We start from the raw sequence: 15,328 nt of genomic DNA, 5'->3' as shown, positions 1-15,328 counted from the left end.
AGGCAGCTGCGTCTCCACAGCAGCAGGGGGTGGCAGCTGCAGGCCCTGAGAGGACTGGCCGAACTGCCCCCTTCCCCCTCCCCCATGGGGCCTTCCTGCCAAGCCTGGGGGCCCAAGGGGAGCCCAGGCACCTCTCCTCAGGCCCCTTTATAGAGGCAAAGGTAGGATTTTCCTTAAGACTCCCCGGGGCCTCCTAAAGGGCCTTGGCTGCAGCTGTCCTGGCCCGTGGATTCTCTCAGCCGCACAGCCCCAGGGTGGAGGTGGAGTTGTAGGGGGAGAGGTGCTGTGGGGCCTCACGTTCCACAGCAACCACCCTTGGTCAGTAATATTCCATGCAGCTGGTTTCTCTCCTCCCCCAACTTTAAACCCAAACTCCTGATCCTTTCCCTCTTAGTCTGCTTCTAAGACAAAATGCCAGCTATCACTCAGTGGGTATTTTCTGAGAGCCCATGGACAGTGGGAACTGGTCACTTCAGGGTGCGTGGTGAACCCTCCTGGGGAATTATTTCGCTCTGCTAAGAAACTCCTAATCTCCTGGGTTTGGTTCAACAAGTGCTTACTGAATACTTAAAATGTGCCAAGGTTGATTAGAGGTCATGAGTGGCTGCTGCTCCAAGGAGCTCTGAACCCTGAATTCACTAAGTCTCAGAGCTGGGAGAGAGCTTAGCGATGGATGAGAGGATGAGAGGATGAGAAATCTGAGGCCTACTTTACAGCACAGAAGGCCCCACCAGGCCCCAGGTTAGGACAACAGTCTGCTGATGCCCTCACCCTGCACTGCCCTGTGCTCCCTTACCATGTCTTCATGCCTGAGGCTCAAGGATCAAGTGTGCCCACTTTAATGCTGAGAACACAGCAGCAGAGGGTCAGGGCTGTGTATTTAGGTGCGGGGCCCCAAGCAAATGCCACCACCAAGGACTTCCTGCTTTGGTGGGTTCCTTAGCAGGGCAGGGCAGTGAGTAGATGGGCCCCTCTAAAGGTCCCAGGCTCTACAGTTTGTACCGCACTGTGGCTGAAGTCGGCCCATTTCTTCCTGAGCGCCACGGGGCAGACCCTGCACGCTACACCGAGTCAGGGGCTGTGGGTGACCTCAAAATCCCAGAGGGACACCCAGAGAGAGATCACCAAGGACGCCAGAGGATTCTCTTTACTCGTGTGGTGTTTTAAGAGCCCAGACCTAGGTTCAGCTCCCGACTCTGGTAATTACTAGCAGTGGGATTTTGGCAAGGCATTAAGCAATCTTAGCCTTAGTTTCTCCATCTATAAAGTGGGAATAATCACACCTGCTTTACTGGATTGTGGTGGCCATTAAATGAGATGATATATGTGATGTGGTTGGCACGGTGCTTGGCATATGCCAGTTACCCAGTAAATATCGCTATGACTGATGTTGCCAACAGGTCTGACACTTTCCTCCCTGATAACGGCCCTTTAAAACATTCCAAGGGCTCAATCCTTTTCAGCTTCTAAATACCTTTTCTACCCGTCCCACTCCACCCTGAGGCCCCTCCCTTCCCTCGGGCCCACAGAAGCCTCGCTCTATGAGCTGGGTTCCTACATCAGGGTCTCAGTGCATCTCTAATGCACTGCGGGCCCTTCACGCAAGTTAATCTGCAAATGAGAAAGGCCACAGATAATAGCCCCTTGATAGCGCACAGCAAGAATCCCATAGCGATGGCCCAACTGGAGGTATGGACTCAACCAGCAGCAACTCAACTCAACCTAACCTCGGCAGGAGCAAGCTTCAGGAAACACATGAAAAGAAGCAAACAGAATCGTGCTTTTACTGGGGTCAGGGAGGGGTGCACCTGTCCAGTCATTAGCTGAGCAAAGCACAAAATCACCGTGTGGACTGCAACCTGCAGGTCTTCAACTCCTAGAAGAGCCAGGAGGCGTTTAGCACCACCAGGAAGTCAGCATGAGGACTTGGACCTGGGGTCCTCAGCTCTGAGTCCTTTCAGAGGTGCTGTCTCTCAGCTCACAGCATGGACACGCTAAATATTTGCTAGGTGAATTTCACTGCTTAACACTCATGAGTACAGCGGCTGGAACTAGCCTCAGCAACAACAAGGAAATGGAGCTGGGTAGGGGACCAAGCTCAAGGCCACCGAATACTGCGGAGCGGGAGAGACAGAAACTGAGGGCTCCAAAGTTATGCTTGCAGTCACTTGAGGTGATCTTCAAGAGGGGACTGGAAGACTGCAAGTCATAGTTTCATGGTCAGTAAGGCTTTTTTTCTAGAAAGCAGTCCATAAACTCAAATATGCTCTCTGGGAAGGAAGAGGAGAGAATCTGCGGACTTGCAGTGTTTCTGGGAATCCATCCTGCCGTCAGTAGCTTTGGGGTTGTCTGCCAGCCCATACAGTGCCCCACCCAAAGGATGACTCGCGGGTGGCCGTGTTTGTGGAATGCTTGACCTGTGTCCCTTCGCCGTGGTTAATTGGACCAGGAACAGTTAATCAGACACCTGACTCAAGCCTGGAAATTCTGAATTTGGTTTCTGAGATAGCTGGGCGTTTCCTGACGGTAGAGAAGGAGCATGTAAAATGGAAGCTGAGGGCACAGAGAGGCAGAAAAGGCTACAGAGAGAGAGGAATAAGGCAGACTTACCGGAGAAGCAGGGGGAAGGCCATGAGTCCCAGAGAGGGGACTGAGAGGGTGCTCGTCCTCCTGCCGAGCCTGGTTGCTTGTTCTTTGGGGACTGTGAGAAACTCCTTTGCTCCTACAATATAAACTAACTCTCTCTCCCCCCACCCCCTCACTCCCTCCTTGTTCAAGACAGCTCAAGGAGGTTTCTGATCCTTGTGATCAAATTACCATCTTAATCATGAGTCTCCCTTATATGAAATTCTAGGGTAGGGAGATTTTCTTCTGTATACCTTCTCAAAAACTGCAAGTGGAGGGCTTCCCTGGTGGCGCAGTGGTTGAGAATCTGCCTGCCGATGCAGGGAACATGGGTTCGAGCCCTGGTCTGGGAGGATCCCACATGCCGCGGAGCAGCTGGGCCCGTGAGCCACAACTACTGAGCCTGTGCGTCTGGAGCCTGTGCTCCGCAACGGGAGAGGTCGAGACAGTGAGAGGCCCGCGCACCACAATGAAGAGTGGCTCCCGCTTGCCACAACTAGAGAAAGCCCTCGCACAGAAACGAAGACCCAACACAGCCAAAAATAAATTAATAAATTTATTTTTTAAAAAAACAACTGCAAGTGTAAATGTTATAAAAGAATGTTAAGTCTAGCTAAAGGGCTAGACTTAGAGGCGATGGTCTTTGTGTTTAGCTCAACACATTGTGTGTCTTTAGCTGTGCAAAAATGGGTGTTGAGCTAAGGTGGGCAGAGGGAAATTGATGTGACTGAAAGGGAGGGAGTGAGTGTATGTGTTGGAGGGACAGGAGAAGCTGGGGGGTGGCTGAAAACTGAGAAGCAGGAGATGTGACGGAACTGGCGAGGGGGAGTGGGGGTGAGGTGGGAGTTGCCAATATGGTAGGAGCCTGAAACTTCAGAGAAGAGTGGCCAATAGGAAATCTCCTGTGACCAGGGGATTTTAAAGAAAGGGGATATCTAGTATCTCACTTTAAAAATTGTGTATCTCTGCAAGGTAAAACTGCTCCAGGGTTCAAGAAAGCCTGCTGCTCACTTGTATGTGGTATGTGACCAATCTGGCGGAGACCAAAGGAGGACTGAAGCCCATGCCTGAGCTGGAGCTGGAGGTGAGGGCAGAGAACAGGTGCAGGAGGTGAGACACAGCTAGACTGTGAGCCCAGCAGGCAGGACTTGGAGCTACAGCGATACTGAGAATGGAAGCCACTGGAAATTCACAGAAATTTAGGCAGAGGTGAAGACACTAACTCTCAAGGAATAAGGTAAATCCAGCTAACATATGGGTTATAATAACTTTGTATTTATTAGAACTTTCATTGGTTCACTTGCAAACTGAGCTTTCAACCCTAATTTCCCCTTAAGGTCTTAAGGTCACTAACTCAGGATTCTCTTCCAATAGGGGTTTTTGTTTGTTTGTGCTTTTGTTTGTTTGATTGCTGTCTATGTTGATAATTCCGGGAAACCCAGGTTTTAAGATGTCAAGGGCAAGAAGAAAGAGAAGAGCAAATACAGGCTTCCTTCGGGAATTCTGAATTTGCCTTCCCGTCTGCCCAGCCCCCCTCCACACACCCCCCGGGGCGGGGCGGGTCTAAAAGGCCTAGGATGACACTCTCCCCCTTTCCTCCGTCCTGCTCCCCTTTGTCTCTGCTCCTCTCTTTACCACTCCTTCCCAGAAACAAGTTGGTAAAGCAGACAGAGGAAACCACCTCATTGTAAAGCTTCGAACTCTAAGAGAAATCCGATTGTCTTTGCTCCTATGTTGCAAACACAGCCTGTCTCAGGAGCTCCTTAGTGGGGCAGATGCTTTAGAGGTAGATTTGTCTTCTGTCCCAACGCTTGCTCCTTCCTCATCAGAAATGGGAAAGAGGAACTTGCCAATGCAGGGGACACGGGTTCGAGCCCTGGTCCAGGAAGATCCCACATGCCGCGGAGCAACTAAGCCCGTGCGCCGCAACTACGGAAACCCGCGTGCCTAGAGCCTGTGCTCCGCAACAAGAGAAGCCACCGCAATGAGAAGTCCACACACTGCAACGAAGAGTAGCCCCCGCTCGCCGCAATTAGAGAAAGCCCGTGTGCAGCAGCAAAAACCCAACGCAGCCATAAACAAACAAACAAACAAACAAATAAATAAAAAGAAATGGGAAAGAAAGACCCCATGAAATCTAAAGCCTTTGGAACCATATGAGGCTCAAACACCTGGCTAAAAAATAGACTTTCTCTCCCTTACTGGTCATCTTGGGGTGGTTTTGATCTTTTAGTGACCCTAGAGTTGGTCAACATTTGGCAAGTAGAAGAAGACGTTAACACTTTTTCACACGCCTCCCACCAGAAGGATCTCATAAGCTTCTCAGTACCAGTGACAGCAGCCAAACCAGATGTCCACTCGTAAAGGAGTGCTTTTATTTTTTATTTATTTATTATTTTTGGTTGTGTTGGGTCTTCGTTGCTGCGCACAGGCTTTCTCTAGTTGCGGTGAGCAGGGGCTACTCTTCATTGTGGTGCCCAGGCTTCTCATTGTGGTGGCTTCTCTTGTTGCAGAGCACAGGCTCTAGGTGCGCAGGCTTCAGTAGATGTGGTGCGTGGGCTCAGTATTGTGGCTCGTGGGCTCTAGAGTGCAGGCTCAGTAGTTGTGGTGCACAGGCTTAGTTGCTCGGCGGCATGTGGGATCTTCCTGGACCAGGGCTCGAACCCGTGTCCTCTGCATTGGCAGGCAGAGTCTTAACCACTGCGCCACCAGGGAATCCCAAGGAGTGCTTTTAAATTGGGTTAACATAGATCACTTGAGGTAACATATGTCAAGTGCCTGTCATGCACTGTGCACCATGCGAAATACTTCATGTCTGTTTATATTTCATCTAGGAACTCACAACTTAGTGCGACAAATATCCCAGTTTGCTTCGGACTGACCGGTTTTAGCACTGACAGTCCCACGTCCCATGTCCTGGGAAAGCCCTCCAGCCCAGTTAGACTGAAACAGTTGGTCACCCTACAACAATCTTTCACTCTACTGATGAAGGCTCTGAGACCCTAGTGCCTACACACCAGGTTGGGCTTGGCCAGTCTCGTTCCTCTTAGATCTTGGCTCCGGTTCTTAGCACCAGCCAAGAAACGCCAAAGGGCAGCCATATTTCTACAGCTGCTCTTTGCCCTCTTGCTCCTAATAGCTCTCAAGAGGTTCTCAGAGCCAGAAAATGCATTCTTTCCAGGGAAGGAAGCATGGTGCTTGCTGATTCTCACCACAGCTTGATGGTTCTATTCCCTATATATGCTCTGCTGGAGTCAAAATTGATTGGCTGCTAAGTACTGACTTCCTAAATTATATTCATATTGGAGGAAAGGGTGGTAATCCAACTGCTACGGCGTATCATGTTATGGTGTAACTACTACCTACCTATCCCTGTCATCATAAGGCAATTCGGCTGCTTAAAAGGATACAATTCTCAGCCCATATCCAACATGGTGACTGACCAGTGATAACTTACAAAGGACAGTAGTGTAGTGGAAGGGGCACACACAGGTTTTAGAGTCTACAGACTTGTTTTCAAATTCTAGTTTCACTGATTACCGCTGTATCACACTACATCTCTTCAAACCTTGATTTCCCAATCTGAAGATGGGGATAATAATATCTCCTTTTTATTAACACTATACATTTAGTTAACAAAATTACAGTGAAATACCATTTCATGGTACAAATTCTTGTCATTGTTTTGTGAGGCAGAAACCAAAGGAGTCACCTGTCAATCCTTCATCTGCACAGCCTGCTTTACTCTCAGGCCTAGCTATGTCTAGCCACCTGCCTGGCCAGCACCCACGCCCTCCATTCTGCATGATTCTCCTCTTCTGTAGAGGTAGGTCCCACTTGGACTTTGTGGCCAGCTAGACCGCCTGCCTGGGCTGTCTGAATGGATTCATAGAATAGACAGGACACTCAGAGAGGGAAAACACATGTGGTCAGTTGTCCCACAGCAAAGAAAAGTGGCAGATTCAGGCAATTATCTAGATGATGCCGTAAAATTACTTGGGCACTGTTTCGTTTTCCCTTCCTCGGGTCATTGTTACTGATCCTGGGATGTGCTGGAGCGGGGCTTATATTTGCATCATACACACGATGCCCTGTTTGGTTCGAAAGAAGTGAAGGACTGAGGGGTGAACCTCTACCACCCTTACGAGAATGGCCGGAACAAGCTCAGCCCCCATGGGCTACAGAAAACTCGCGGTGGCTGTTGACTTTGCTAGCAGGCTTTGTGGCCCCCTTAAGTCAGCACGTCTGGAACTGTGGTCTGGAAAGTATTCGTAGGGGCAGGTGGGATCTATTAGAATTTTTTAATTTCATGTTTCCATTTTGATGATAATCTTAAAAAGATTTCTTTCATTAGATATAAGGGCAAAACTTTTCTGTTGTTATAATTCAAAAATGTAAGATACTTTTATGGAATAAAACCTTAATTAAGATATTATTTCCCAAACTTGGATTTTTATGGTCCCCTGGGGCTCTACAAATGTACAAATGCATTTTCATGGGTCCACAACCCCTTTTCCCTTTAGAAGGGGTTCTTACTTTACCCCAGCTTGAAAGACATGGCCTGAAATTTCCTGTCCTCCTAGGCCCTCCCATTCTCTCCCCTGTTCCACAGCCATGCCATGTAACATGCATGGGAATAGCAGGCTGTGAAGAGAATGAACTGAATGTGCAAATGTACCAAAGTATTCTCCATTCCCTCCCCTTTGGTTTCCAGTTAAAACCAGTGTCCCCTTAACCAGAAACCACCGAAACAACATAAAATCCACCACTCATGACCACTTCTGTGATGCACCATGTTGCATCAACAAATACCACTTATTAGACCCCCTCCAAGCCCTCCGATCAGAGAGCACCAGCTCTAACCCACTTTCCTCTTCCCTGACTCAGGAAGGATCCAGCAGACTCAACTTTGAAAGGGTGACTTCATCTCTGAATGTGGTGGGGTGACAGGAGAATGTCCCAGAGAGTGAGTGGGAGGCATCCACATCCAACATGGGGAACAGGCCTTCCCACCAGGCTTGCCCTCCTTTGGGTCTCTGATACGTCTACCCCTGAACATGTATGTGTGCACAAGCCTGTGTGTGCATGTTTGTGTGTATGTGTGCACATGCATATTTTAATCAAAGCTTATCTCTTAAACTAGACACCTCCAAAGGACTCCCCATTAACCTCTCTCCCACATAGGCACACTTCCTTTGGAAAAGTCACAGGCCTTGGTAGACTTGGTGCCAATGACAGCAGTTGTTCAGGGCAGTGCAGGGTTGGGGGTGACTCAGATGGCCTTCGCAAGCGTGTATGTCAGGTCTCCTACAGGAATGTTAAGAGGCTGTTACTGCCTCTGACATTCTTTTGAAGGTTCAGATGGTAAAATAACTCATTTTGCCTTGCTCAAGACAGTGGAACTATATAGTAGAAACCAGTTAGGTACCATTTATTACGCAGATTTAGGATATGCTGCAGGTGAAATCATGTCCCTAGAAACAGCGAAGGCTCAAAAGGATAAAATGTCACAGTTGTGCTCTAATCCTTTCACTGCTCTTAAGATTGACACTTTTCTTTCCGCAGGAAAGAACAGAAGACTGATTTTTAACCAGCCCAGAGCTGATTTCCTCAACAGCAGAGGAAGGCCTCGGGGGCTCTGCTGACCCGGGAGAAAGCCTCCAGGACTCTGCAAGCTGAGGAGCAGGGTGCCCAGACAATTCCACACCATTCCTTCAAGCTCAGGTGAAGAGCGAGAGTGGAGGGAATGCAATAAGGAATTCAGTTTACTGAGCACAACACCTCACGCCAGACACTCATGTTTGTTATTGGCTCTTTGGGCAACGGCTGTGTGGCCCCTAGGAATTTGGAAACAGGAAATAATTCTGACAATTAAACTGCGAAATCAAGGCAGAATGGATCAGAGCAGGTCTCAAAGTGACCAGAGAGGGACAGGGGCTCAGCCTGACTAAAGGCGTCCCTGAGCAGAGAGGCTGGTCTGCTGTGGCAGCAGAGCAGAGGGGACTGAGAGGCCTGAGCAACATGGGGCGGTCCTCACATTCTCCAGAGAATACCCCTGCCCTGCCCTGCCCCATCTGGACCACCCAGCGGATGGCTCCCCAGACTGGTCCCCTCAAGAACTCACGTGTCCTGATGACATGATCCACAGTGCTGCCGGCACTGGCCAGCCCCTGCTGCGGCTTCTCTGGCCGCAAGCCCCAGCGGACCTTTTGCAGGTCTGAAAGATGTCCCTTCGGGTCTCTTTTCCTGGGAGGGTAACTGGGGACTGAAAGTCCAATGTGGATGGAACGGCAGTCTGTGGGCACAGAATAAAAGAGAGGGTAGGTAGAGTTACTGAAAATTGGCATTTCTCCTTAATATTTTCCAGTTACAAAGAGCTGAGGCCACTGAAGAAGATCAGAAGACATAGGATTCCTGGACGGGGCCACTGGGCTTGATAGAATTCCAATTCTGAACCAACTCCCCAGTTGCTGGAAGGGAGACCCTTGGCCCTATAGTTAGAATTCTGTCAGAATGAGCAGAACTCCCATCTCCCCATTCTTGCTAGTCCAGAGCAGCAATAAACACATATGGTTTATGACACATGGTCCAGGAGAGAGGCCTTCGGTGGGTCACAGAGTTAGTTCAAAATGCCAAGCCCCAGCTTCAATTGTTATGGGAAAGCCATATGCATTTCCATCAAGGGCCATTTTTACTAACAACCAAGGACTATGTGAAGTACTACTCATCAGAGAAGTGAGTTATTAAGAATTTCTCGAAGCTGGTTTTGTAAACTAGAATTTTCAAGAACTAGAGCTACCAAGAACCCTAATTCAGAATTCCACTAAGAAGCCCGGCTGCTATGTAAATCTCCCACTAACTCTGTGCACAAAGAGGCAGCTAGAATTCCCTCAGACCTCAGGAAGGACATTCTGCCACCAGTTTCTCATCCGTATTGTCTTGAGTTGGTCAACAATTTTAAAAATAATTAATAGTCTTTTTAGTACAATTTTAGATGTACAGAATAATTGAGCAGATAATACATGAAGTTCCATGTACCCTACCATATGCCACCTCCAGTTTCCCCTATTATTTTTTTAACTTGGGTTGTGATTGACATATAATATTGTATTAATTTAAGGTGTACAACATAATGATTTGATATACGTATATCTGCAAAATGACTACCACAATAAGTTCAGTTAACATCCATCACCACACATAGTTACAAATTTTTTTCTTGTGATGAGAACTTTCAAGATTTAGTCTCTTAGCAACTTTCAAGCATACAATACACTATTGTTAACTACAGTCACCATACAGTACATCACATCCCCATGACTAATTTATCTTATAACTGAAAGTTTGTGCCTTTTGACCACCTTCACCCAATTCCTCACCTCCCACACCCAGCCTCTGGTAACATCCAACCTATTCCCTGTTTCCATGAGTTTGGATTTTTAGATTCCATGTATAAGTGAGATCACACAGTATTTGTCTCTCTGTCTAAGACACTTAGCATAATGTCTTCAAGGTCCATTCATGTTGCAAATGATAAGATTTCTTTCTTTTTTATGACTGAATAATATTCATATGTATATCACATTTTCTTTAACCATTCAACCACTGATGGACACTTAGGTTGTTCCCATGTCTTGACTATTATAAATAATGCTGCAATGAACATGAGAGTACAGATATATTTTCAAGATAATGATTTCATTTCTTTTGGGCATATACCCAAAAGTGGAATTGCTGGATCATACAGTAGTTCTGTTACTAATTTTTGAGGAATCTCCGTACTGTTTTCCACAGTGTCTGCACCAATTTGCATTCCCACCAACAGTGCACAATGGTTTCCTTTTCTCCACATCCTTGCCAGCATTTGTTATCCCTTGTCTTAGAAGATAGCCATTCTAACAGTTGTGAGGTGATATCTCATTGTGGTTTTAATTGGAATTTCCCTGATGATTTAATGATGTTGAGCACATTTTCAAGTGCCTGTTATCCATTTGTATGTTTTTTTTGGAAAATTTTCTATTCAGTTTCTCTTCCATTTTTAAATTGTATTTCTGTTTTGTTTTGTTTTTCTATTGAATTGTATGAATTCTTTATATATTTTGGGTATTAACCTCTTATCAGATATGTGATTTGCAAATATCTTCTCCTATTCTGTAGGTTACCTTTTCATTTTGTTGATAATTTCCTTTGCTGTGCAGAAGCTTTTTAGCTTGATGTAGTTCAACTTTTTTGTTGTTGTTGTTGCCTTTGCTTTTGATGTCAAATTAAAAAAAATAATTGCCAAGACTGATGTCAAGGAGCTTACCCCTTATGTTTTCTTCTAAGAGTTTCATGGTTTCAGGTCCTACGTTCAAGTCTTCGATCCATTTTGAGTTGATTTTTCTGTATGGTGTAAGATAGGGGTCCAGTTTCATTCTTTTGCATGTGGCTGTCAAGTTTTCCCAATATCATTTATTGAAGAAACTATCCTTTCCCCATTGTATATTTTGGCTCCTTTGTTATAAATTAATTGACTATATATGTGTGGGTTTATTTCTGGGCTCTCTATTCTGTTCCATTGATCTCTATGTCTGTTTTTATGCCAATACTATACTGTTTTGAATACAGTAGTTTGTAATATAGTTTGAAATCAGGAAGTGTGATCTTCAAGCTGTGTTCTTCTTTCTCAAGATTGCTTTGGTTATTCAGAGTCCTTTGTGGTTTCATATGAGTTTCTGGATTGTTTTTTATATTTCTGTGAAAAAAAAAATCATTGAAATTTTGATTGCGATTCCATTGAGTCTTAGATTGTTTTGGCTAATATGGACATTTTAACAATATTAATTCTTCCAGTCCATGAACATGGAATATCTTTCCATGCGTTTGTGTTGTCTTCAATTTCTTCCATCAGTGTCTTTCAGTTTTCAGTGCACAGATCTTTTATCTCCTCAGTTAAATTTTTTTCTAGGTATTTCATTCTTTCTGATACAATTGTAAATGGAATTGTTCTCTTAATTTCTCTTTCTGAAAGTTCATTGTTAGTGTATAGAAATGCAACTGGTTTTTGTATATTGATTTTGTATCCTGAAATTTTGATTAAAAAATTTTTTTTAGTTCTAACAGTTTTTTGGTGGAATTTTTTATCATTTTCTATTTATAATATCATGCCATCTACAAATAGAGACAGTTTTACTTTTCCCTTTCCAATTTAAAACTTTCTTCTTCTTGCCTTTTATTTCTTTTTCTTGCCTAATTGCTCTGGCTAGGACCTCCAGTACTATTTTGAATAAAAGTGGCAAGAGTGGGCATCTTTGTTTTGCTCCTGATCTTAGAGAAGAGCTTTCAGCTTTTCATCATTGAGTATGATGTTAGCTATGGGCTTGTCATATATGGCCTTTATTATATTGAGGAACATTCCCTCTATAGCCAGTTTGTTGAGTGTTTGGTTTTTTAAATCATGAATGGATGTTGAATTTTGTCAAATGCTTTTCCTGCATCTATTGAGATGATCATATAATTTTTATTCTTCATTTCATTAGTGTGGTGTATCACATTGATTGATTTGTGGTAAAAAATTTTCCCTAGGGCTGGTCAACAGCTATTGATCATTATGACTATTTCTGAAGCACAAGAATAGCAGCTAAAATTTTAGAGTCTGTGGCAGAGTGGGAAATTGGACTTTACGTTCTTACATCAAGATCTACACTAACTTTGTGAGGGTTTTTTGGGGGGGGGTTTGTTTTTGTTTGTTTGTTTGTTTTCCCTTGGAGGAGAGGGCTGCCTGTTGGCTCAAACTCCTGAACTGATGTACTAGAGGCCTGGGCATCACTGACTGCACATATCACACTGAAACCACATGAAGCTGAACCTTGAAGAAGCATGTCTAGGCCTTTTAGAGACATGTTGAATGTCCACTCTGGTGAGCAGATTCTGTGTTAGTCTATGCTGGCTGGTGCATTACTAAGCACTGGAGAGTAAGGTTACATGGATGTCAGTGTCCAAATCTCTTTAGAACCCCAGCTCACCCCCACCTTATCCTACTGCTTGCTCTTCTGGACCCTCAATCTCTCACGGGTGTAATGAGAAATTTGAGGTAGATATCTTGATGAAGCGCAGCCTCACTTCCTAGTGAACCAGTATCAGAATGACTGGTGCATCTCCTTCTTTCTCTCTCCTACACTGAGCCTGAGCAAGCTGTAATGTGAGGTAAGCCATGGTCACCAATATTTAGAGATAAGTAGTTCTACTCTAAAGGTTTAGCATATTTGTTTCTTTCAATGATGAGTTCCTATTCTCCACCCTTGAGGCCAGGAATGGAAATGAGAAGCAGCAGATGTATCAGAAAGGCCTCTACCAGGAGTTAGCTGCCCTGGGTGCTCCCTGGCTTGTTCTTCACCTGCTGTATGGCCATGCACATCTGCCTCTCTGGGACTCAGTGTTCTCACCGATAGTGCAGGAGTAAAAATTCTTTCTCTACGGGCTAGGCATGGTTCTTGAGAAGATAGAATGGAATGGTGAATGGGGACATGATTTTGAGAATTGTGAGGGGTTATACAAACAAAGAGCACTCTTTTTAAAAAAAAAATCAGGGGATGGTTGTCAGGGAAACATTTTCTTTCTGCCCTGGATCTAACTTGTCTCATTTTCTCCACTCTAACCATCAGAGTGTGGCTGTTTAGCTGGTGAATTGTAGGGAATCACTAGCCCACCCCCAGGTTGTTTCTTTGCTCTGTAGGACCTCTCTTCTCACTGTGAACATCTTGTAGTTTGACTCAGGACAGTGCCAGCTCCTCACTGCATTCTTCTTCATCAACAGCCCCAGAGTGACTCTACACGTTCCTCAGCTCAGGAAGCATCCAGCTGGACAGGAAGATTACTGTCTCCCTCCAAAAGGGCTGGAGTAGTGCCTCTTCATAAACTCTGTGGCTGCTTTTCTGTAGCATGTAGGATACTTAGGGTCTCTGAGTGAGCAATTCTGGAGCAAAAAAAAAATATCCCCACTCAATATCCTCTTTCACTGGTTTTACCTGAGCTGCCATTTTTAGAATCTATAAAAAGTTGATATTTGGCATTTAGTATGATTTGTAGAGCTTGTAAAATAAGTGAGTTTAACACTGTGTTGGAGAAGCTATGCCGTAATCCTAGTACCAGTTACCTGCCTCCAACCTGACCACGTGGTCCCTTTAAGACATGGTTAAGGCTGGTCCCACCAGATCTAGAGGAGACACTGTGGATGGGTCAGGGAAAGGGACCAACTCTCTAGTTTCCCCAGCTGGAAGGGCTGTTATAAGGATATCCAAGGAATTCCCAGAACCTCCAAGAATTTGCATCAAGTTCTCAAGGTGACCTTACCTTCCTGATCCTGACATCGCCTCCTGTAGTTAGTGGGGTCCAGCTTCCCTACCCCAGCCTTTTCCTCCTCCACCTTCATAACTATAAAGTAAAAGATGAACACAGCCTCAAAATGTATATGACACAAAAAGGTAAAATTTCAAGGAGAAATGGTCAAATTCATACTCATAGCAGAAGGCCTTAGCGCAGATGAAAAAAATTAAGACAAAAGAACATATAAACAAATTGAGGAAGCTCAAATATATATATGTTGGGGAGATATATATATATATATAAGAGAACACACTTCTTTTTCAAGTACAAATGGAACGTTTACAAAGAGAGCACATATACTAGGTCTCAGGAAAGCCTTAGTAAATTTTAACGAATCTGTATCATACTTTTACAGTAAAAAAACTAAAAACAAAAAAACCCCAAAACTATACAGATTATCTGTTGGTTCTGCATCCATGAATTCCACCAACCATGAACCAAAAATATTTTTAAAAAATATTCCAGAAAGTTCCAAAAAGAAAAACCTGAATCTGCCACACACCAACAACCATTTATATAACATTACATTTGTATTTACAACTTTTTACATAGTATTTACATTGTTAGGTATTATAAGTAATCTAGAGATGATTTAAAGCATACAGGAAGAGGTACCTTGGTTTATATGCAAATACTATGCCATTTCATATAAGGGATTTAAGCATCACAGATTTTGGTATGGAGTGGGCAGTCCTGGAACAAATCCCCCACAGATACCAAGGAATGACTATATATAAATAAATATATAAATATATATTTATATATGTGTGTATAATAAATATATTATATATACATATATTTGGAAACTAAAAATCATTTCTAATGATGGGCTTAACAGGAGATCACAATGGAACTTATTACATATTTAGACTTGAATTACAACTTGAAACTTGTGGGATACAATATACTTTGAGAAAAAAAGGAAGAAAGGAAAGAAAGAGGGATAAAGAAGGTGTGGTACATATATACCATGGAATATTACTCATCCATAAAAAGGAATGAAATTGGGTCATATGTAGAGATGTGGATGGGCCTAGAGTCTGTCATACAGAGTGAAGTAAGTCAGAAAGAGAAAAACAAATATCGTATATTAACACATATATGTGGAATCTAGAAAAATGGTACAGATGAACCTATTTGCAGGGCAGGAATAGAGACGCAGACCTAGAGAATGGACGTGTGGACACAGCAGGGAAGGGGGAGTGGGATGAATTGGGAGATTTAAATAGACAGATATACACTACCATGTGTAAAATAGATAGCTAGTAAGAACCTGCTGTATAGCACAGGGGGCTCAGCTTGGTGCCCTGTGATAACCTAGATGGGTGGGATGGGGCTG

The 15,328-nt window shown here is 44.4% G+C and overlaps 1 protein-coding gene across 3 annotated transcripts in view; it reads right to left on the bottom strand.

The window, feature by feature from the left end:
• Positions 1-14,035, bottom strand: part of SLC4A5 (solute carrier family 4 member 5) — a gene marked incomplete at both ends in the record, with an annotated part of 94,311 nt that extends 80,276 nt beyond the window's left edge. For 2 of the 3 annotated variants that reach the window (XM_079720817.1, XM_079720819.1), the window contains 2 exons: positions 8,750-8,920; positions 13,957-14,035. In XM_079720817.1, the coding sequence (XP_079576943.1) occupies positions 8,750-8,920; positions 13,957-14,035 (250 nt within the window). Of the gene's footprint in view, positions 1-8,749; positions 8,930-13,956 lie in introns of all 3 variants that reach the window. The other variant, XM_079720818.1, reaches the window with a different exon arrangement.
• Positions 14,036-15,328: the final 1,293 nt, after the last annotated feature.

Source organism: Hyperoodon ampullatus (genome assembly GCF_949752795.1).
Source record: "Hyperoodon ampullatus genome assembly, chromosome: 15".
In the NCBI taxonomy this organism is placed as follows: domain Eukaryota; kingdom Metazoa; phylum Chordata; class Mammalia; order Artiodactyla; family Ziphiidae; genus Hyperoodon; species Hyperoodon ampullatus.
This window is presented reverse-complemented; position numbering and strand designations above follow the sequence as displayed.